Below are 23,070 nucleotides of genomic sequence, written 5' to 3'. Positions count from 1 at the left end.
CGGATTTCCAGATAAGAGTCTGCTGTTCTTAACCTCTACACCATGCTGGCTCTCATTGATCTCTGCACTTCCATAGTAAGACAGTTGTCTCAAATTGTGAGCATACAGCCCCTTAAAACAGAGCAAACACTAACAGATTATGCATATGTGCCATGAACTGTGCCAGCTTGCTATACAGTATTCTTAAATGAAGGTATGCAACACTGTTTTTCTGCGCATAGACCTGATATAAGGCTACAGGCTGTGGATTCTATAATTGTGAATCATTTTGTTTTTCTTTCAATGGATTTGATACTGGTTTCTTTTTCCTCTTTCAGTGGAGTTTTTATACTGTGATTTGGCTTCCATGAAGTCCATACATCAATTTGTTCACACATTTAAAGCGAAAAATTGCCCTCTCCATGTCCTGATTAATAATGGTGAGTTTTCTTGAAAGGTACTTACTTTGTGAACTTCCACATACTGTTTGTACTCTTGTTTCATGCTTCCCCCCCTCTTTTCTTCAAACCAAAGGATGCAATCTGTTTTTCTTACAGAGAGTACATAATAGCAATAGGGTATAATAGGGTATAGTAGCAATGTGAAAATGAAAGTGATGGTAAGAGCACAGAAGATTTGTGGATGTTCTCTCCCCTCATTGGTGGATCTGTATAATATGGGATGTAAAAGGAAGATACAAATGATCTTAAAGGACCCTTCACATCCGGGCCACTGGCTATTTGAGATCTTACCATTGGGCAGACGATATAGAGTGTTGAAAGCTAAGACAAATAGATTTAAGGGCAGCTTCTATCCAAGTGCTGTGGTTAGGCTAAATGCAGGGCTATGAATGGTTATTTGTTTTAGATGTAGGCTAAATGTAGGGTTATGAATGGTTATTTGTTTTAGATGTATTTAAATGGTTTATGTATATGTGTTTTTTTCTTTAGTGTTGATGTGTTGGTATGTTTGTGGAAGAGCACTTCATTTCGTTGCTCTCATTTTCCTTTTTTGAGAACAATGACAATAAATTTATCTATCTATCTAAAGTCAGCGTTGAAAATTATACTATCTATTGGTATGAGAGCTGATATTGAAATTCATAGGAAAGTAACTGAATTTTTTGACCTAAGGCAGGCAAAAGCATTTAATGTAGTGCTTCCAGCCATATATTGTAGCAGTTAAATAACGAAGCCCACACATTGCTTGGTATGAAACAAGGTATTTTACTTTGATATCAAAGCAGAATTTAGTCGGCATAAGCCCCCAAATGACTAAACTAAAGTTCTCCTCATGCAAGCAGTTTTTATTCCACCCCCAAAACAAGCAGCCAAGCCTTATCTACTCCAACATGTCCCACCTTCCTGTAATTTTCCACTCCACTGTCTCCATGTCTTATCAGTTTAGCAGAAGCTTTCTCAGAGGGGCCTCTCTGTTATCAATACACATTTGTGACTCACACCCATTTGGGCTGTCTGGTTTTAACAGTTACAGCTGCTTCAAATATTGCATCAGACATTCTCTTCTGAAGGCACAAAAACCATATTTTCATTTTTTTATTATTATTATTATAGGGTTATTCATTAATTATTCAGGGGTCCCTCTTCAATATCTTAATGGTTGTGAACTAACTGTTGTAATTTTGGGAAACCTTGATCATGTGAATAAGGTTCTAAGCAGAGATATATCGAAATAAAATTTGAATTTCCTTTAAATGTCGCCCAATGTCACCCAAAATGGATGAAAATTGTTGGGCCAGATGGGGTGAAGCTAAAGGCTGGAAAAAAGATACAGACATCTGCTTTTCTATTCATTATGTTTAGATAATCCAAAAGATCAGAAGATTGACTGAGCATTTAATTTAAAAAAAAATATCCCCACAATAAACTGACTGGCAGAGCACACAGTTGGAATTTGAAATAAAGGTCAGATCTGGCATTCCTAGACTTTCATAAGAACATAAGAGAAGCCATGTTGGATCAGGCCAATGGCCCATCCAGTACAACACTGTGTCACACAGTGGCCAAAAAAAACAAGTGCCATCAGGAGGTCCACCAGTGGGGCTAGAAGCCCTTCCACTTTGCCCCCCCCCCAAGCACCAAGAATACAGAGCATCACTGCCCCAGACAGTTCCAGTAATATATTGTGGCTAATAGCCACTGATGGACCTCTGCTCCATATTTTTATCCAATCCCCTCTTGAAGCTGACTATGTTTGTAGCCGCCACCACCTCCTGTGGCAGTGAATTCCACATGTTAATCACCCTTTGGGTGAAGAAGTACTTCCTTTTATCCGTTTTAACCCGACTGCTCAGCAATTTCATTGAATGCCCATGAGTTCTTGTATTGTGAGAAAAGTACTTCTTTCTCTACTTTCTCCATCCCAGGCATAATCTTGTAAACCTCTATCATGTCACCCCACAGTTGACATTTCTCCAAGCTAAAGAGCCCCAAGCGTTTTAACCTTTCTTCATAGGGAAAGTGTTCCAAACCTTTAATCATTCTAGTTACCCTTTTCTAGACTTTTTCCAATGCTATATCTTTTTTAAGGTGCGGTGACCAGAATGCTACACAGTATTCCAAATGAGACCGCACCATCAATTTATACAGGGGCATTATGATATTGACTGATTTATTTTCAATTCCCTTCCTAATAATTCCCAGCGTGGCGTTGGCCTTTTTTATTGCAATCGCACACTGTCTTTTCAGTGAGTTATCTACCACAACCTCAAGATCTCTCTCTTAGTCAGTCTCTGCCAGTTCACAACCCATCAACTTGTATATGTAGCTGGGATTCTTGGGCCCCAATGTGCATTTCGTTTTGCTTCAAGGCATTAGTGTTGTATAAAATGCTCATGCACAATGGCTAATTTTCAAAGTGAATAGCAAACAAATGCAGAGCAATTTATTAATCAGTATTCTAGAAAATGTGCTTTCTTCTGCTATTAAAGGCAAAAACACATTGGATTATTCTAGCCGCTTAACAATTGTTTCCACCATAGTTAAGCAGCTTCTACATAGCAAGGATTCTCCATGTTGCTTCCACATGAAGAGGCATACACAGTTGTTGCATCTACTTTGGATATTTCTAATAAGGTAAAACTAGGGTTGCCAGTTCCAGGTTGGAAAATACCTAAAGGTTTTGGAGTGGAGCCCAAGGAGGGTGTGGTTTCAGGAGGTGAGGGACTTCAATAAGGTACAATGCTGTGGAGTCCGTCTTCCAAAGCAGCCATTTTCTCCAGATAAACTGATCTCTGTCGTCTGGAGAACTGTTATAATCCCAAGAGATCACCAGCCGCCACCTGAAGATTGGCAGCCCTTGTTGATACCCAACATATGTTTTAATGGAATTGGTTGATAACATCTCAGAAGAAAATTATTTCAGATTTGATAATCAGTTCTGCTGTCAAACAAGAGATGGTGGCTATAGGGAATCCTTTTGTCACTAGTTTAGTCAATTATGTATGACTTCCCTAGAAGACTTCATAGGGTTGCTAGGCCTCATTGTCGGTGTTGCACAGGAAATGATGTCATCATGGCAGTGATGTCCAGGCAACGATGATATTTGGGCAAAAACTATGGTAAAACTGGTTTCTACCATAGAGATTTTGCTGAAATATCAGATCATGACCTGAACTTCATTGGTGTGATGATGTCACTTCCTGTGTCATGCCATCAGTGAGGCCTTTTGTCCTGGTGAGTCCCCTCTTTAGCCAGCTGATCAGAGGCTGGATGTAGGGCATGGCAGTGTTCTGAATGTTGGGTTTGTCATCTGGCAACAGAGTCTGTAGAAGAAGGATGCAGAATCTACCCTTTCTTGCTTTTGGGTGAAAGTCAGCTGAGGAGAGAACAAACACTGTCAGTTTCCCTTTTACCTTGAAGCATGCTGGGGCACATTATGTGTTGATCCCACAGGCTCTCAGCCCTCAGAGTCATTCCTCTTCTACATCCACCAGGTACTTTCCATCACCTGCTTTAGTTCACAGATATTTTGATACTATAATTGAATTGGTATTTCAAGCAGACAGTGCCTTTCAGAGTGTCAGAATTAATATATAATTATATGAATTGCCTGTGTCCAGATATACAGTAGACCTGCTTCCGTGTATTCTACTAGCAGATAGAATTGCTAAACAAGATCTGCATTGACACATGCTGTACAGATTATTCATAAATTCTCTTGCCACTGCCTTACTCTTTCTGTTGATGTCTGTTTAATCAAAGGCTTTTGAAATCAAGCTCGCTAAGCTAAATTAGTAAATTGCATATAAATGACAGTCCTATCAAAACAGAGATGGCTTTTTGGTTGGATTTTTTTTTTAAGTGATACCAACATTCTGTGTGTTGCTAATTCTTTTTTCAAAACCCACTGTCATATATGTTCATGAAGACTTGGGGAAATTAGGAACCCCAAAGCATTTCCTAATGAAATGTACTGAGTATTTTGGTCATATAGATTTCCTATTAAAAATCATACGAGTAATTTGTAGAGTGGGTGGAAAATGGAAATTCAGCCTGTTCTTAGTAACAAGTATTTATGCTAGTTACTGCATCAGGAAAATAGAATTGCTTTGTTGTTGTAGCTTATCCCTTAAGGGCTAGTGAGTACAGTTGATGACATGTATGGATATCAATAATGTACAACTTCTTAGCACCTATTGAATGCTGTGTACTTAATTTAAGAAGGAGATTTCTTTGTAGCTTTCCTTTCAGTACCTGGGGAAGCTGATAAAATGCTATGAAGAAACTTTATACATTGGGAAACAAAATATTGTTTGTACATTTGCATGTTTTCTGAGATAAAAAACTACTGGTTGTAACAATTAAAATTGTAGCATTTCATTGGAGTGGGGCTATCAGTTGGTTATTTTTCAGTCAGTACTTCCAAAAATGAAAGAAATGGTAGTCAAAACCGTTATGCAAAAATTAACAGTTAGAGGACTACAGAATTCATATTGTAGGTGTGTGACTGGTGTCCCTTTTGGGAACATCTGACAACTCTCGATTTAGGGCAACTATGCATTGTAGTCGTTAACTTATGAGAGCAGGCCCATGTTTGGCCAATGGAAAAGGAGCATAACATGATCAAAGGATTCTCTCCTTTTTCAGTTGAACAAAAGACTGACTAGGTCTTGTGGACAGCTACCAAAGCACAGTTGCCCTAAGTTGAGAGTTGTCAGATTTCCCCTATGATGGACCCCCATTGCCCCCCCCCCAGACGGAAGGAAGAGATGGACACAAGGGTTTGGGTAACTAAAGGGCCACTTTCTTTCCTTATTACATTAACACAAGGGCTATAATATAACAGGCAGCATGGCAGGGCCAGGGGACGAAATACCCCTCCCCTGCCGCTTGATGGGCAAGCCATCCTGCCCCTAGGTATCGCCAAAATACATGGCTTGTACCTGGGCGGCCTAGCAAAGGTTATGCCCTGGAGTTCCAACGCCCAGCCGCACGGCTAATGGATGAATCAATCCATGCAAACCCAAGGCAATCCGCTTCATCACTCAACCATCCTGCACGGTCTAGGAATGATTTAGCGAGACCCCTTGCCCTAAAACTGGGCCGCTACAGGTGCTCACCGAGCTGCATAACGAAAGTTTAGGCCAAAACCCAGCCAACCTAAAAAGTGACCGACCTATTTAACCAGCCACACCCCAGCCAATTCCACAATCCCTTCTACAAGCAGTGTGAGGTATGCGAAAAACTCCACTTCCTACAGCCAAAACAGAAGTGGCGAAAAAAATCCTACTTGGTCCCCCAAAACTGAGAGCAACCAGCAGTCGCCCACACTGCATCAAGGGTGGGAGGGAGGGCCGAGCACAAGGCGAAGAATGAGAGGAGGGCGTGCCTGCTCTGCTCCCACCTCTGATGATGCCCTGCCCGCTCCTCCTCCTTGCAAGGAGGCAAAACGGCCCCCAGACGCAAGGCTGTGCAGCATGCCTCTGGATGGGAGCCGCATTGCCCCCCCCAGACGGAAGGAAGAGACGGACACAAGGGTTTGGGTAACTAAAGGGCCACTTTCTTTATTTATTACACTAACACAAGGGCTATAACATAACAGGCAGCACGGCCAGGAGATGAAATACCCCTCCCTTGCCACATGACGGGCGAGCCACCCTGCCCCTAGGTATCACCAAAATACATGGCTCGTACCCTGGTGGCCTAGCAAAAGTTATGCCCTGGAGTTCCAAGGCTAACAGGCGAATCAATCCATGTTTAGGCCAAAACCCAGCCACTACGAGGCCAAGCCTCTCCTTAGAAAGCTGCGCCCACTAAACACACAACACTTCCTTAAGCCCAAGTTTTAAGTCCTCTAAAAAGGCATCATTACCCTTGTCTGAAAGATGTACGCCATTGCTCCTGTACAAATCCGCGCAATCAGCCCAGATCCCAGGGTGAGGAAGAAAGTGACCCAACCCCCCCCCTCTCGAAGGCTCTTTTAAGTTCTAAATTGGCTTTGTGGTGAGCTTTCTCAATCACCCGTGGGTCCCAAGCCGCACGCCATACCCGGCGTGGGATCATGGCTGACCACACGATCAAAGCCTGTGGCCAACGCCTCTTGATGACTCTAAAGTCATCTTTGGCCTGCAACACAAGGGCTTTTCCCTTGAGCAGGCCTAAATCATTACCACCCAGATGTATCACCACAACATGTGGTGGCAACACGTGCACATCTTCACACAAGAGGGGCAATGGGCCTGACTAATGGAGACCCTGCCGTCCACGCCATTCAGTGGTGGCCCACTTGCTGAGCCCCAGCTGTGACCTGGCCGAAGTCCTTCTCGCCCGATGGGCAGCCCAAAACACAAAGCTGTGTCCACATATGAGGACGTGTCATCTCTCTCCACGGACCACAGCACCTGAGAAAAGAAGAAATGATGAATAACATAGCCCCCTAATAACGTGATGCCAATTACTGCAGTGCAAGAGGGCGAACATAACCCTTATAGGCTGAGGAATGCCACCTACCAAGCTTCTGAATGGAAGGTTGGAAGTACCCCAGGAACAACAGGCCAGCACCCAAACCACGAGCAACCATGCATCGCTTTAAAGCCGTTACGAGACAGATCTCGACATCAGAACAGGAACCCAAACTAATAGTATCCCCCCGTTGCAGTTGATCGGTCTTGGAACGACGAACTGTAACATATACAGATCCGCCAGCCAGACGAATGTCTTAGGCCATCAAGGCCCCTACCCCACAACGCCTTACCATCTGCACCGCTTGGTCAAAAGATGTGTACCGCACAGTACACAAATTTTCTGGTATGGCGTCATTCACCAATTCCCCATGGGGGTAAGATAAATGATGAATCAATCTGAACTCACCTGGGCCTTTTTAGGCACCAGGCCCAACTGGGAGACCCTCAAGGTACCCACAAGGGGTGCGAAAAATGGGCCAATCACCCTACCCTCAGCTAATTCCTTCCCAATCTTCTGACGAACTATGTGCTCCATCTCTATAACCAACTTCAAATTATTGGCCATAAGCGGCTTTCTGGGGCCCTGAAAAGAAATTCTAAACCCAAACTTAAAACTATTTAAAAAATAAAGCTGATCTTCATCCCTTGGATAATCATGGAGCAATGCCTCAAGCACTGTCGCCCTTATTGGGCTGGGACCCTTTACCAAATGGCTTATCTGCGCCGCCCGGGCCCTGCTTGTGCTATCCCCGTCTAATCTACCCCTGGAACAATTCGTGAAGGAATGAGACCCCCCGGAAAGAGGGCACTCATGTTTATATGGGCAGTTCTTTTTACCATACACCCCCTGGGACCCAAACTCCCAACAAAGCAGGCAGGGTTGAACCACCTGCCCCGCACTGCTGCAGGCACCAGAAGCAGTGGCTGTGCGCTGAACAACATGTCCACTGTCTGACCTATCACCCAGGTTAGGTCGTGCTGGAGCCACAGCTGTGGCTGCAGCCACAGCTGTGGCTGAATCTGATCCCATTGAAGGGCCGGGTTCAAAGCCACCCTCAATCTGAACTCTTCATCATATTGAAGCCAGGCCGGGGAGACAAATGATTAAGGATTTCTTCCTGGAAGCACTTTTTAGCAGTCCGCTTGTCTGCCTTGAAAATCAGGCCCATTAAACGCAATACGACCGGCTGCCTACTACTCGACCCCTCCAAAGCTGCTATTCTGGCTAACACAGACTGCTCGAAAGTGCCATCCTCCTCATCAGATGATGAAGGCAAAGGTGCTGACCGCTTAGGAACAAGCCGCTGCAGTCTCGGTGCAGGGCACTTGCCCTTGGATTTGCCTGTCCCTTAGGCATGATAATGTGCCCAATAACAATGACCAGCCCGTCTACTGCCCTCACTGATGTGCCCCCCGCCTTACCGGAGGCAGGTGATGAATGTTAAAGCTATCCTCAAAATGGCCGCCTATCCACAAAATGGCCTCTCTTCTCCCTGGCAACAGGGAAGAAGAATAAAAAGGCTGTCCTTGAAATGGCCACCTCGAGCTATCCACAAAATGGCCACTCTTCTGCCCAGCAACAAGGAGGAAGAATCGAACCGCTCCAATAAAATGGCTATCCAATTAAACCCATGATTAGCTAAGGCCTCCTTCAAACTGCACTGTCTGGAAGAACAGCCCCATACACTGTGAAGTAACCATGAACTCCCCCAGAAGATTATATAAACGGAGGGGGTGGGGTGGGGGAGTTGGTTCCTCAGCTGGCTTAACAGAGGGAAAAAAGGAGGGGGGACCGAACAGCACCCTCAAAAGGGGGAGAGGCACCGCAAGATACCCTAACACAAAAACACCGACTGCGCGAAAACGCCACGGCCAGCGGCAAACCGCCGTGTCAAAGACGCTCCCGAAGATGCTCCTGACACGATGAAACTCCTCCTGAAGACCACTGCGGCTCTCTACAAGCAGCCGCGGCAAAGTCCTACGTGCCAACCACCGCGGTGCAAAAAGTCGTGGTAACTGGCAACAGGCCTCGTGCAGGGAAAGAGTACACATGCTGCGCTCTGCCTTCCCTGAGCACAAGGCGAAGAATGAGAGGAGGGAGCGGAGCCTGTCTCTAGGGCATGCCTGCTCTGCCCCCACCTCTGATGATACTCTGCCCGCTCCTCCGCCTTGCGAGGAGGCAAAACGGCCCCCAGACGCAAGGCTGTGCAGCCTGCCTCTGGATGGGAGCCGCATTGCTCCCCCACTATGAAGCAAATTTTGCTGCCAAAAGTTTTGTTTCCTGCTGTGACTGAGCAGCCCCAGCCCCAAGTAGTGTGTTAATACTTGTGTTTTTGAAAACCTGTTGTCCCATCCTGTCACACAGAATGTAATTTGACTTTTAGTCCAGCCCAGGAACTTGTTGGGGAAAACAGGAGCACTCTTGAAATGGCATTTGAGACAATATTGCATTCAAATAGAAATCTTAAGTTTATTTAACAGGCAGGAGATGAATAGGTGTAGTCAGGGGCTGGAAAAGCTGAGGTAATGCTTGTTGGCATTTCAAAGTACATTTCTTTAAACAGACAAAATAGTGATCTTGAAGCTTGTTTGTATATATACTAGGCTCTTTTACTTAGCGTTTTAGTTACAGCAATAGCGTTTCTTCAGAGAGTTTCCTATGACAATGCAGTTTTACAGAAGTTGGCCTCTTTCTTTGAGCACCTAACTCACTCCTTTCTTAAAATTACAGTTTATTTTTATCTCTGGGGTTGTCTAAAACTGGTTTCCCTTCACATCGGACCTGACGTCCTCCTCAAAGCCAAACCTCCAGAGAAACTGAGCAGGAAATAATCCGCTCCACAGAAGATTATAACCCTCTTCCTTTTGGTTTCAGCATTCTACCCAGTCACTCTCACTAAATCACCACTCCAGTTCTGTTGGGCTGAAACTTAGAGGCTTTTCACACTTACCAAAGGAAACCAGAAGGGAATCGGTATTGTGTGGACCTGGAGTAATCTGGGACAGGAATGGGAGTTCCAAGCACATGATTTTCTTTCCGGTAGGGTTCCATATCTGAAGTGAGCCATTTCACACTGTTCTGCTTTTATCTTGCTTCTGGGAGCACTGGCCGTTTTCTCCTGGCATGCGATCTCTGCAATTTTTGGGGGGAACGTTGGGCTAAGAGCACTATAGCACTATAACAACATATCAAAACAGTGCAACAGCACCACCATTGGGATCCCTAGGCTCCATTGAGATGCCTTGGATCGCTGCTGTTGACACTTGGTAACAAGTACCCCATTGGATACACAGTTCAAGTGGGAGAGCAGAACACCAGGCATTGGTCTACTAACTGTTGTTAACCCTTCCATGCCCACATGGGAGTCAGAAGAATGTGATTAATATCTAGGTGAGTCTGAGGCACATAAATTGGCGGGGGGGGGCTGTTGCCACCTGACATTTATACCTGCTGCAGCTTGGCACAAGTCTCTTTCCAGCCAATAGCCTGTAGGCATGGATGCGTGCACAGCAGAGTGAGTTGGCAACATCTGTCTCACCAATCACTGCTGGTATGATCTCCTACCCAAACCTGCTGCCCTATGGGCAACTTCTCTCCAGGTGTATCCAATGGGGTACTTGTTACCAAGTGTCAACAGCAGCGATCTCAGGCATCTCAGGGGAGCCCAGACATCCCAATGGTGCTGCTGTTGCACTGTTTTGATACTTCGTTATAGAGCTATAGTGCTCTTAGCCTGAAGTCCCCCCCCAAAAATTGTGGAGATTGTGTCCCGGCCGGCAAAAAAAGGCGTGAAAACAGCTGATGCTCCTGGAATCGCTATGGGGCATCTCATACAGTATGCCATAGGAATTTCAACCTGGAAGGAGGGGTTGAAAACTGAAGGAAGCTGCTCTTTGTTAATAATGACTCAGACATGCCTCAATGCCAGGACAGCTACAGAACTGTGTGAAAAGGTAACAGTATTCTGGTAGCAACCAGTTACTGAATCAGGTCTGTCTGAAATAGCAGCAGAAACCCATTACTGTTCAGTAACTGACCAGCTGCCATACCAGAATACTTAGGCTATGTGAAAAAGACCTTAAACTCTGAATTTTGTTAATGAATTCTTCCTTAAGATAGGAATGCTACAGTTATGGCAAAGGAGTCTTTTTTATTCACGCTAAGGTGAAACCTGTCTGACTTTTCCTATGAGACTTACTGACTCCAAACTCTGTCAGAAACCATTTGACTGCCTTCAGAAGGTTTCCAATTGACAGAACGTCTGGAATGGAATGAACTGAACTGCCCTCTCTTCAGGATTTGACTGTTCATTTAGTTTTTTTCAACTGGCACTGGCTAGTCACAGGAGAAGCCTGTCATTCTGCCTCTCCATTCCAGTGGAGTGTTAATCCTTCACCTCCCATATCTCTGATTCTGCTGCATCAGGAACCTGGTTTTTAAGTGCAGTCTATTATATCTCCAAAAGGGACAGTTGTGATGTGGGGTCCTCCTCTTCCTGCTAAGCTGTAGTGTGGGATCCTCCTCTTCCTACTAAGCTTTATCTAAACTAATTTGTGCCCAGTTCCCCTAAGAAAAAAATTAGTTGTAACTGAGCAAACAACAATCACATTGCCACTCAATCAGTTTGTTAAATAGTAGGTTCGATGCATGAGGAGACTTAGGCTGATTCCACATTAGCCTTTGCTCCGGCTCCAGCGCTGTGTTTCCCCTGGGGCAGATGTTGGTTTCTGCATATCTTGACCCGGGGAGGCAGTTTGACCTGCCTCCAAAGTGGTGTCGCCTCGCATTTAGGAGATTGGCAAAATGCGAGAAGTTTATTTTCGATGCGGTTTCAGGGCTCGAAATTTATGTGCAGAACTCACACCAATGCGCTGTCAAACTTCTCGCATCAGTAGAACACACCCACATAACTCCACGCCCATGATTCCGCCCAGTTATTTCATCATACTTACTTAATTTTACTCCCTTTGAAAATTATCCAATATTTTCCTGAAATAGAGTAATTTATTTAAACAAATAATGTTTTGCATTACAACACGAAAAATATATAACGATGTAATGCGATTTTCTTTTACTGAATACATCCCTTCCTTCCACCCGCGCCCATTCTTTATGGTATTCCACGTGATTTTGATAATGTGTCATTGCATTGTGATTACTTTCCTCCCCTCTCCGATAAAAATCACTCCTGACTATTATAATTTTTTTTCCAAATAAGATCGTTACAACGCAACTAAACAAATAGGGATCTTACACAAACTACTTACCACCTTTATCGACCCCCCCCCCCCGTATGACCTCAAACAGGAATGGGAATTTGATTATGTTTATAGGTTTATATTTTTGATAGGCTGGGGAAACTTTCTCCCTTAACCCCTCTACATAAATCTCCCCCCTCCCACCTTCATGCATCTGTTTGTAATTTGTTATAGGTTTTAATGGAAAACTGTGTGCTTAACATTCAGCGTGTATGGATAAAAATGGTGGATTGCCAACTCAGATTTTCCGGGGCTTAGATGACCTGCCAATGGCAGGGCGAAAGGAAAACGTGACTTTGCCAGTATTATGCCTCTGGCATTACGTTGTAACGCAAACAAAGACGATCGCATTGTAACACGAACATACATGCATGTTAAAAAAAAGGGGAAATGTATGAGGGAGGGGGAAATTGCTACGATTGTGGGGGAAACTCTGGGAGCAGCAGTAATGCGGAATCAGAACACACAGAACAGATTGGGAATTGAATCCAGAAGAAATCCTCTAGTGCGGAATCGGGAAATCACACCAGCATGGAATAACCTCGGAGCGAAAGGGAGGCAAACACCAAATCCGGAATCATCCCCAGTTGCAGTTGATCACAGCTCTTTATTAGTGATTACAGCCCTCTACATGGGGCTGCCCCTGTGCCGGACCCGGAAATTGCAGCTGGTGCAGAATGCCGCGGCCCAAGGTGGGGGCACATCCGGCCGGGCCTTCGGGCTCTGCACTGGCTTCCAATAACATACCGAGTCCGGTACAAGGTGCTGGTCATTACCTTTAAAGCCCTATATGGCCTGGGACCTGCCTACCTGAAGGACCGTCTCTCCCCACACGTTCCCCAGAGAGTACTGAGGTCTGGGACTCAAAACCTTCTCACCATCCCCGGGCCCAAGGAAGTCCGTCTCAAGACAACCAGAGACAGGGCCTTTTCTACAATGGCCCCCACATGGTGGAACTAGCTGCCGGAAGAGGTGAGGGCCCTGCGGGATCTTACTCAGTTCCGCAGGGCCTGTAAGACAACCCTCTTCCGGTTAGCTTATGCCGACTAGATAAATGTAGCTTATCAGATTTTAGTGAAATATACTGGATAGTTTTAATGTTAAGATTTTAAGGTTTTTAGGTTTTTTTAAATGTTTTGACTTTAAATGTATTAACTTTGTACCTTGTTTATTGTTTTGTCGTTGTTGTGAGCCGCCCTGAGCCACTTTCTGGGAAGGGCGGGATATAAATTATAGAATAAATAAATAAATAAATAAATAAAATAATAGGCAGACTAAGACTACTGTACTGGGCTAATGGGACCAACTTTATGCACTCCAAAGTTCCCGCACTAGAACTCATTGGGTCATTTGAACCAGCAGGGGACTGATGATTGGTCCGGGGAAGCAGAGATTTGGATCCTGCTTCCCATTGGTCCCATGGCCCAAGCTCAGTCCTTTAGGCTCCAATGAGCCAGGCTGGAACTAACAACCTACATCAAACATAGAGTCACACATGCACAACACAGTTGTAATGTGCTTCCACTTAATCTTGCTGTTCATATTTTGGTCATAAAGACTGATCCTAAAGGAGCAGATTACATGAGCTCTGTAGTGCTCTACTAGATTTATTTTGTTATGCCTGGCTAGTTCATTTCCAGCATCAAAAGCAAAAGCAATAAATATGGGTTTCAGGGAAGGCACATCTTCATTTCAACTTTCTAGCTGAATTTCTGTTCAAGTGCTATGTACTATATAGTGCAGAAATATGTTCTGCATAGTGTATTCTTCCAAAGGCAAAAGCTACTCTGGTAAAGTTATTACAACTGTAAAGCCTCTAACCTGCTGAAGCTCTGGAGCTGGTTTCTCCCACACCATAAGATTTTTTTTTCTTTCCCACTATGTAAGAACACCTAATTGGTGCTGGGCAGTTGAAATAGACAGCATGTGTTCACAAGGGCTGCTTCCACTCTGAAGATATCACACATTTCAGCCACTTAGTTGGCTTTTTTTTTATTTCAGCCACTCAACTGGTATTTCCACATGATGATCGTCTCTGTTTCTGTGCAGCCCATTAACAATCTGTTCTTTACAACCAAAAAATCTCCTTTATTTGAAACCTGTAAAAACAGTATTTTGTGAGCAGAATGCTATTGCTGCAAGCAGTTTTTTGAGTCTAAATGGGAAACAGTGCAATTGCAGTACTAGACTTTTTTTTGTTGATGACTGCAAGGGGCTAGTCTCTGACAACAACTCACATAAAACAGAAGGAAATGACTTCCCTTTTGGACAGAAGGGAGAGGATCATTGGAGGCTCTGCAAATACAGGGAGCTTTTAAAAAAATGTTGTTAAAGGTATTGTGTTATTTGTATCCAGTGTTAGCATGTTTTAGTTTTAAAAATAGAAATCACCTACTGCTAGACTTGTTTTTAATTTATAGGAAGAGGGAGTATTTGAGGTTTATGCAAACTTTTTAAAAATGGAATTGTGTTATTCTATGTAGCACTGCATGTTCTTAAAAAAAATTAAACAAGGTCAATAGAGAATCCTACCTGAATAGCAGCTTGAATAGCCCAGACTAGCCCAAGCCTGGAATTTAGGCAGGGCTGGCCATGGATAGTACTTAGCTGGGAATCCACCAAGAAAGACTAGTGTTGCTCCACAGAGAAAGGTAGTAGTCAGGGCTTTTTTTTTTTAGTAGGAACACAGTTCCATCTGGCTTGGTGTCAGGGATTTGTGGCCTAATATGCAAATGAGTTCCTGCTGGGCTTTTTCTACCCCAAAAGCCCTGGTAGTAGTAAACCACTTCTGCTCATCTCTTGCCTTGAAAACTCAATGAGGGATCACTATAAATCGGTTGTGATTTGATAGCACAGTTATTATTAAGAGAGTCCTCAAAATCATGGTGGAACACAGAAGAGGTGGGGAACTTTAATACACATAAGGGGAGAAAAGGAAACCACCACAAAAAGTGAGAGATAACATATTGCCTTGGACTGTCTGGAATTGCCTTTGCAAGGGTGATTGCATGCAGAATTACATAAGCATCCAGATTATACTGGAGAATCATCCTAGTCTGGAAGCAGCTGAGAATAAATAGATTAATACTGAAAAAATACTTGATACGATGCAATGTCAAAATATATAGAAGACAACCAAGAATCAAAAATGTACCTTAGCATTTGATTCTCATTCTCTCCCATTTATATTTCTTTTTTTTTCCTTCCACATCTTTCTTTATCTTTCTTTTCATAAGAATATGAAACTTCAAGACTTAATATCCTTGGTATTCTGTGCTTAAATTATAATGGGCTTTATTTTACCATTGCACTTTTCTCCCTTTCTCACAATAGAAGAACTTATGGACACTCAATGAAATTGCTGAGCAGTCAGATTAGAATGGATTGAAGAAAGTACTTCTTCCTTCACTTCAAAGGGTGATTAACACAGAGAATTCACTGCCACAGGAGGTGGTGGTGGCTACAAGCATAGACAGCTGCAAGAGGGAGGTTGATAAACATATGGAGCCGAGGTCCATCAGTGGCTATTAGCCACAGTGTATTGATGGAACTCTCTGTCTGGGGCACTGATGCTCTGTATTCTTGGTGCTTGGGGGGAGCAACAGTGGGAGGGCTTCTAGTGTCCTGGCCCCACTGATGGACCTCCTGATGGCACCTAGGATTTTTTGGCCACTGTGTGACACAGAGTGTTGGAATGGATGGGCCATTGGCCTGATCCAACATGGCTTCTCTTAAGTTCTTATGTTCACTTAACAAAGTTTGAAGCCTTCCTGAAGACACCTCTAAAAAGGCACCCTAAAAATAACCATCCTAAAAGTCTTCTTCCAATTTAAGTGGCTCTTCCTCCAACAAAACAGTTACTGGAGTTTGCAGAACACGCCAGGTATTTATTTGTATGTTATGGAGTACACAGGTTGGATCTAAGGATGCCACTCTGTGTCCTGTTGTAACAAATGTGAATTGCAAGTTATCCTCCATTCTTATTTGCACAGCTGATTAAGGTTGTGATGGCAGTCCATGTGAGAAGGAGGGGTTTGGATTAGGGTTCCCTTTATACCATTTTCTGACCTGAAAGCAGTGTAGTATAATGGTTAGAGTTCTGGGAGACCTGGATTTAAATCCCCACTCTTCTATGAAAACTTGCTAAATTACCTAGTCTAGTCACATTCTCAGCATAAGCATCTCAAAGGGTTGTTGTGAGGATAAAATGAAAGAGAAGAGAATAATGTAAACTGCTTTGGTTCTCTGTTAGGGAGAAAGGTAAATAAAACAGTTCTATGGTGGTACCATTTGGCCTGATTGGGAAGCTCACATATATAGTCATATAGAAATACAGAATGTATCCATTTTGATCTCTCACATAATATGTAACCATTAAAAACATTATCTAAATCTAATTATTTTCAGCTGGGAACCAAAAGGACTCAACCATACGGCTGGGGAGGACACGGGGGAGACTTTCACACACACACCAGGGTCGCCTGAGCTGTGTGGGGGCCCGCCTGGGTTCTGGACAGCACTAGAGCACTTTAAAAACTACACCTTAAGACCGCACCTGAAGATCGCACTTTAAGAACATTCTACGAACAGCCGCACTTTAAGAACATTCTCCACTTTAATAGAAGGAAAACATCTTGCACTTTAAGCACCACAGCGCTCTTATCTAATAACATTTTAACCTTTTCCTACTCACCAATATGAACATGGAATTGTATTTCTAGCTACTAAATTGATTGTGATGAAATTGTTATTAGTTAATTAATTGGATTATTAGTTAATTGTTTGACTTCTGATGAACTTTATATTTTTTTGGCAAATTAATTGAAGGAGGGTATTGATTGGTAGGGTTTTACCTATTAAGGAGCTATTGAATAAATCAAGAAATTTTTTAGCTAATCAATTAGAGGGGAGATTGTATGGTTGGGATTTTAAATTAATTTAACTATTAGATTAAATTATTAATAAGCTAGCCAAATCAGATTGGCGAGGGAGGGGAGGGGTTGGGAGTTTAACATCTGAAATAAGGTGGTGAGTGAGGACATATCCACATTGGTTGAGGCTATAATGGAGAACAGTGAGGATGCCCGACTTGGGGATTCCAGTGCTCCTGGGGAGGGGAAGGTATGATAGTGGGAGCAGACAGAATTATAAAAAAAGGAGTTGGAGACAAAATAGTGCTCAGCCCCCTTTTAGTCTGCGTCCCATCCTGACGGTGACAGGTAGAGGGGTCAAGCGGAATTGCTCGCCTCCATCATTGGTGTTATGTAATGCCAGATCCATAAATAATAAGACCTCAATCCTTAGGGAGTTCCTGCTTAAGCAGGATGTGGACCTGGCTTGTGTGACCAAGACCTGGGTGTGAGATGGGGAGACTGTAGCTCTCTCCCAGATGGCTCCTCCAGGATACTCGGTCTTTAACCAATCACGGACTAGTGGACGGGGGGGGAGGGGTGGCACTATTCATATGAGAGAATTACTCCTTCTGGGCTCTCCCAACCGCAACGATCAATGGTATAGAATGTGCCAGTCTGGCATGGGATGTGGGTGATCTGGCTGATGTACTGTCTGCCTAATGCACCGGACAGCGCCTTACTATCCCTGATGGAGGCCGTAACAGACTGGGCATTGGAGTACCCAAGGCCTGGGTGATTTCAGTGTCCATGCCGATGATGCGACCTCCAGTCAGGCGATGGACCTAGTGTCATCCATGGCGACACTGGAAATCTCCCAATTTGTTACAACACCCACTCACCAGGCGGGGCACATGTTAGATTTGGTCTTTGTGGCCAGGGATTTGGTGGATGGTATTACTGCAGAGGCAGTACCATGGTCGGACCACTTTGCTCTCAAGGCTCGTGTGGATGCTCCACCCCAAGCCAATTTGGTTGGAGAGCCTATTTTGGCTTGCCCGAGCAGTCTGATGGACCCTGAGCACTTCCAAATGGCTCTGCGGGATCCCTGGCAATTCCCTTGATGATCTGGTTAAGTCTTGGCATGGCCGACTATCCAGGGCCATCAACGAGATTGCACCTCGATGCCCTCTGCGCCCTCGTATTAAGCTGGCTCCGTGGTAAACCCTGGAGCTGCGACAGCTGAAACAAGGGCTCAGACAGTTAGAGAGGCAATGGCGTACTTGAGACAAAGCAACTTGAACATCTTATAGAGAGTTTATGAGGTCCTATGAGATGGCAGTCAAAGCCACAAAGAAGAATTACTTTGCGGCCAAGATTGCGTCTACAAATTCACACCCAACACAATTGTTTAGGATAATTTGGAATCTTACAACACTGCCTCAAGGCAGGCCAAATGTCAGGGAATTAGAGATTGGCTGTGAGGCTTTTGCGAAATTTTTTGCAGATAAAATCGCGTCGCTCTGCCACGACCTTCCCGCCACACTGGATACAGTACAAGAACTCGAGGCTCCGTGCCTGTCTTCTGGTTCAGTTTTGGATCACTTCAACACACTTAGCTTGGAGGAAGTTGACAGAATCCTCTCTACTGTACGCCCAACAACTTGCGATTTGGACCCATGTCCCTCCTGGCTAATTAAATCTTGCCAGAGGGAACTTAGATGTCCTATATGGGACATTGTAAATAGATCCCTCTTAGAGGGGCGTTTTCCAACACTTCTTAAAGAGGCTGTGGTCCGCCCTCTCTTGAAAAAGGTGTCATCAGATCTGGCCGAATTGGCACATTATCGGCCGGTCTTGAATTTACCATTTTTGGGTAAAATCATTGAGAGGGCAGTAGCGCTACAGTTGCAGAGTTTTCTGGATGATGCTTCCGTCTTAGATCCTCACCAGTCCAGCTTTCGCCCGAGTCATGGGATGGAGACAGTCCTAGTCACCCTGGTGGATGACCTCCAGAGGCATCTGGATCAAGGTGGCGTGGCAGTACTGATGTTGTTAGATCCATTGGCTGCGTTTGATATAGTCGACCATCGGTTGCTGATCCACCACGCCGACGCAGGGATTCGGGGGTTGGCCTTGCAATGCCTTTCCTCTTTCCTTGATGGTCGGGAACAAAGGGTGGTGATTGGGGGAGAACTGTCCCAGAGGCACTCGCTAGATTGTGGGGTCCCACAGGGGGCAGTGCTCTCTCCAATGTTGTTTAACATCTACATGCGCCCCCTTGCCCAGATTGCCTGGAGGTATGGGCTTGGGTGTCATCAATATGCTGATGACACCCAGTTCTATCTACTAATAGATGGCCAGCCTGACTGTGCCCCAAAAAATCTGGACCTGGCGCTGCAAGCCATGGCAGGTTGGCTCTGGCTGAGTAGGTTGAAGTTGAATCCAACGAAGACAGAGGTCCTTTGCCTGAGTTGTGGCAATCTGGGAAGGGAAATTCCCCTTCCAGTTTTTGACAGTGTGCCATTGAAAGTGGCACACAAGGTCAAGAGCTTGGGGGTACTACTGGAGCCTTCCTTGTTAATGGAGGCCCAGATAGCAGCCACTGCTAAATCTGCTTTTTTTCACCCTAGGCGGGCGAGGCAGCTGGTTCCCTTCCTAGAGCATGATGACTTGCCAACAGTGATCCATGCAGCGGTCACCTCGAGATTGGATTACTGTAATGCCTTCTACATGGGGCTGTCCTTGTGCCGAACCTGGAAACAGCAGCTAGTGCAGAATGCAGCAGCCAGGCTGTTACTAGGGCTCCCGAAGTGGGGGTACATACAGCCAAGGCTGTGCGAACTGCACTGGCTGCCGATTGTATACCAGATTTGTTACAAAGTGCTGGTTATTACCATTAAAGCCCTATATGGCTGAGGACCTGCCTACCTTAGGAACCATCTCTTCCCATATGTGCCCTAGAGAGTACTGAGATCAGGAGCACAAAATCTTTTGACAATTCCTGGGCCGAAGGAGGCCAAATTGAAGACAACAAGAGAAAGGGCCTTTTCGATCGCTGCTCCACACTGGTGGAACCAACTACCAGATGAGGTGTGGGCCATGCGGAGCCTTGCTCAATTCCGTAGGGCCTGCAAGACTACTTTCTTTCAGCTGGCCTTCTCTTAATGTGGATCCTAGCCTATTATATCCGGACATCATAAATTACAAGAGGAGAACATCTAGAATATAGCACCTGAAAATGTTAGAATCTAATTAAATTGATGGTTTTAATTATAATGTTTTTAATGTAATAGCAAATATGGTGAACTGTATATTGTAGGATATAATGTTTTATTATTGTAACCTGTTTTTATGCCATATTTTGTGAGCCGCCCTGAGCCTGCTGCGGCGGGGAGGACGGGATATAAATAAAATATTATTATTATTATTAAACCATTTTAAACTTGTTGATGCTGTTCTCCAGTTTGTTTCTATACAATTTTATTTTGCACAGTCAATAGATTTATAATTTTGGAGAGTTTAAAATTATTTTAAAATTTTTATTAAAATATAATAGATTTATAATTTTTGAGAACTCTTATGGACAATGTGTTTGGGATTTTAAACCATCAATTATTGACATACGGAGAAAGTCACCGTTGAAAACTGATTATGCCATCAGAAACTTTGCCATAGTGCTTCACTTTGATTTAATGAATCTCTTCCTCTCAGTAACCCTGGCAAGACAGACATAGAAAACTGTTGTACCACAATATTAGCAGAAATAGAATCCAAACCTTGGCAGCCAGAGCAGAATCATTCTCCACTTGTTTTATCCATATGTTATATATCTGTATCTATAGCTATAGATATATAAAGGCTAAATTAGAGAAAAGCGGCTCTTGTGTTGCTCAGTGTGTTGTTTAGATCTCTTAAATGCCTTTGCATGTTAACTCCTGTATTTGCAGCCTAGTCCTGAGTCCAGTATGTATTGGCTGGAGCCATGTCATCTGGATCTGCTGGGATGCTGCGCAAGCAAGCATTGTGGTTTATAGAATTGAGCTGTTGATTTTGTTTATCTATCAAAATATCCCATAATTTGAAAGTTAGATTTTTAGTGTAGAGCTGGACTGCAACACTCTGTATATTTCTGCAACAGTTGTAAACCCTAGCCTGTACTTGGGAATTAGATAAAAAGTGGCCTAGATTTTCTGGGTACAAAACAACCTGGCTTTTGATGTACTTTGCCACCTGTGAAAACCAGGTCATTTTATTTTAAAAGGAATCCAATCACAATGCACTAACTTGTCTCACTAAATGCACTAAAAGGAATTCAATCACAATGCACTAACTTGTCTCACAACTTTCTTCTTGAAAAGTATGTTTAAGATCACAGGCACAATATGTTTGTGGGAAAGGAGCCAGTTAAAACACTCATCGATGAGGAAAACAAGATTTTTTTCTCATTTCCCAAAGTGTTTCCATTTTAAGCAGGCTACTAAGTGGGAGTGCCCAGGGGAACAAAATTCTGGGAGCTGTGTTCACCAAGGCTCCATGGTGTTTGGACTCAGTCTGGGTGCACAGGTTTGTCTGTGGTGCACAAGTTTTGTCTGTGGTCCAGTGGTGGGTCTCAGTGGCATTGCTCATAGCTGTAGGGGGGACTGCTTTTTTTTTTTTACCCCTATGATCAGTCTGGATCCAAGTAATCTGGATCATGATCAATGCATAGAAACTGAAATTTTGCTTTCGCTTAACCCAGATTAAGGTTGTAGTGTGCAAAACATTACCTTCTGCTGCCAGGGAAAAAGACAAATTGAGAGCCATGCACCTCTGTCAGGCACCTATTCACCATAAACTTTCTGTTTGAATTCCTCAGCTGCAGTGATGCTGGTGCCTGAAAGGAAAACGGAGGATGGGTTTGAAGAGCACTTTGGCATTAACTATTTGGGACACTTCTTGTTGACTAATCTGCTCTTGGAAACACTGAAGCAATCAGGAACCCACAACCACAATGCTAGAATTGTCACTCTCTCATCAGCCACCCATTATGTAGGCGAATTGCATCTTAATGACCTACAAAGCAGGTATGAAAAATATTGTACCATTCTAACTGGATTGCTGTATGTATACAAAAACAGAAACTGGTATTCTAAAGCTTACTTTACAGAACAAATGAATAGTATGTATATAGTATTTTCTGTTTTCAAAATGCTTCTAACTCATTTGTGGTAGTGCATATCTGTCTAAATACTCCAATCTCATTTATTCCCCTCTTGTATTGCGTCTTATTCTCCATGGCCATATAAATAGATTAATTCACATGCCAGTTTTATCCTTATCATCCTTAAGATATGTTATGCAGCTGAATGTAGTTGAAAGTGTCAGCTATATTAAATTAATAAAATAGATTTGTTTTACTTGACTTTTTTGAAGAAAGACTTTTAAAAAGTTAATGACTTCCAGAAAGCTTTTGATAAAGTTCCTCATCAAAGGCTCCTTAGTAAGCTCGAGAGTCATGGAGTAAAAGGACAGGTCCTCTTGTGGATCAAAAACTGGCTAATTAATAGGAAGCAGAGAGTGAGTATAAATGGGCAGTCTTCGTAGTAGAGTACGGTAAGCAGTGGGGTGCCGCAGGGCTCAGTACTGGGTCCCATGCTCTTTAACTTTTTCGTAAATGATTTGGAGCTGGGAGTAAGCAGTGAAGTGGCCAAATTTGCAGATGACACTAAATTATTCAGGGTGGTGAGAACCAGAGAGGATTGTGAGGCACTCCAAAGGGATCTGCTGAGGCTGGGTGAGTGGGTGTCAACATGGCAGATGAGGTTCAATGTGGCCAAGTGCAAAGTAATGCACATTGGGACCAAGAATCCCAGCTACAAATACAAGTTGATGGGGTGTGAACTGGCAGAGAATGACTAAGAGAGATCTTGAGGTCGTTGTAGATAACTCACTGAAAATGTTAAGACAATGTGCGATTGCAATTAAAAAAGGCCAATGCCATGCTGGCAATTATTAGGAAAGGAATTGAAAACAAATCAGCCAGTATCATAATGCCCCTGTATAAATCGATGGTGC

The 23,070-nt window shown here is 43.8% G+C and overlaps 1 protein-coding gene across 5 annotated transcripts in view; it reads left to right on the top strand.

Moving 5' to 3' along the window:
- DHRSX (dehydrogenase/reductase X-linked) overlaps positions 1 to 23,070 on the top strand; it is a 240,934-nt gene that overhangs the window by 161,696 nt on the left and 56,168 nt on the right. For 4 of the 5 annotated variants that reach the window (XM_060233910.1, XM_060233911.1, XM_060233907.1 and 1 more), the window contains 2 exons: positions 318 to 419; positions 21,872 to 22,079. In XM_060233910.1, the coding sequence (XP_060089893.1) occupies positions 318 to 419; positions 21,872 to 22,079 (310 nt within the window). The remainder of the gene's footprint in view (positions 1 to 317; positions 420 to 21,871; positions 22,080 to 23,070) is intronic. The other variant, XM_060233908.1, reaches the window with a different exon arrangement.

Source organism: Heteronotia binoei, chromosome 3 (genome assembly GCF_032191835.1).
Source record: "Heteronotia binoei isolate CCM8104 ecotype False Entrance Well chromosome 3, APGP_CSIRO_Hbin_v1, whole genome shotgun sequence".
NCBI classification, from domain to species: Eukaryota; Metazoa; Chordata; class Lepidosauria; order Squamata; family Gekkonidae; genus Heteronotia; species Heteronotia binoei.
The sequence above is the reverse complement of the archived record's forward strand: the minus strand, read 5'-3'. Positions and strand labels throughout refer to the sequence as shown.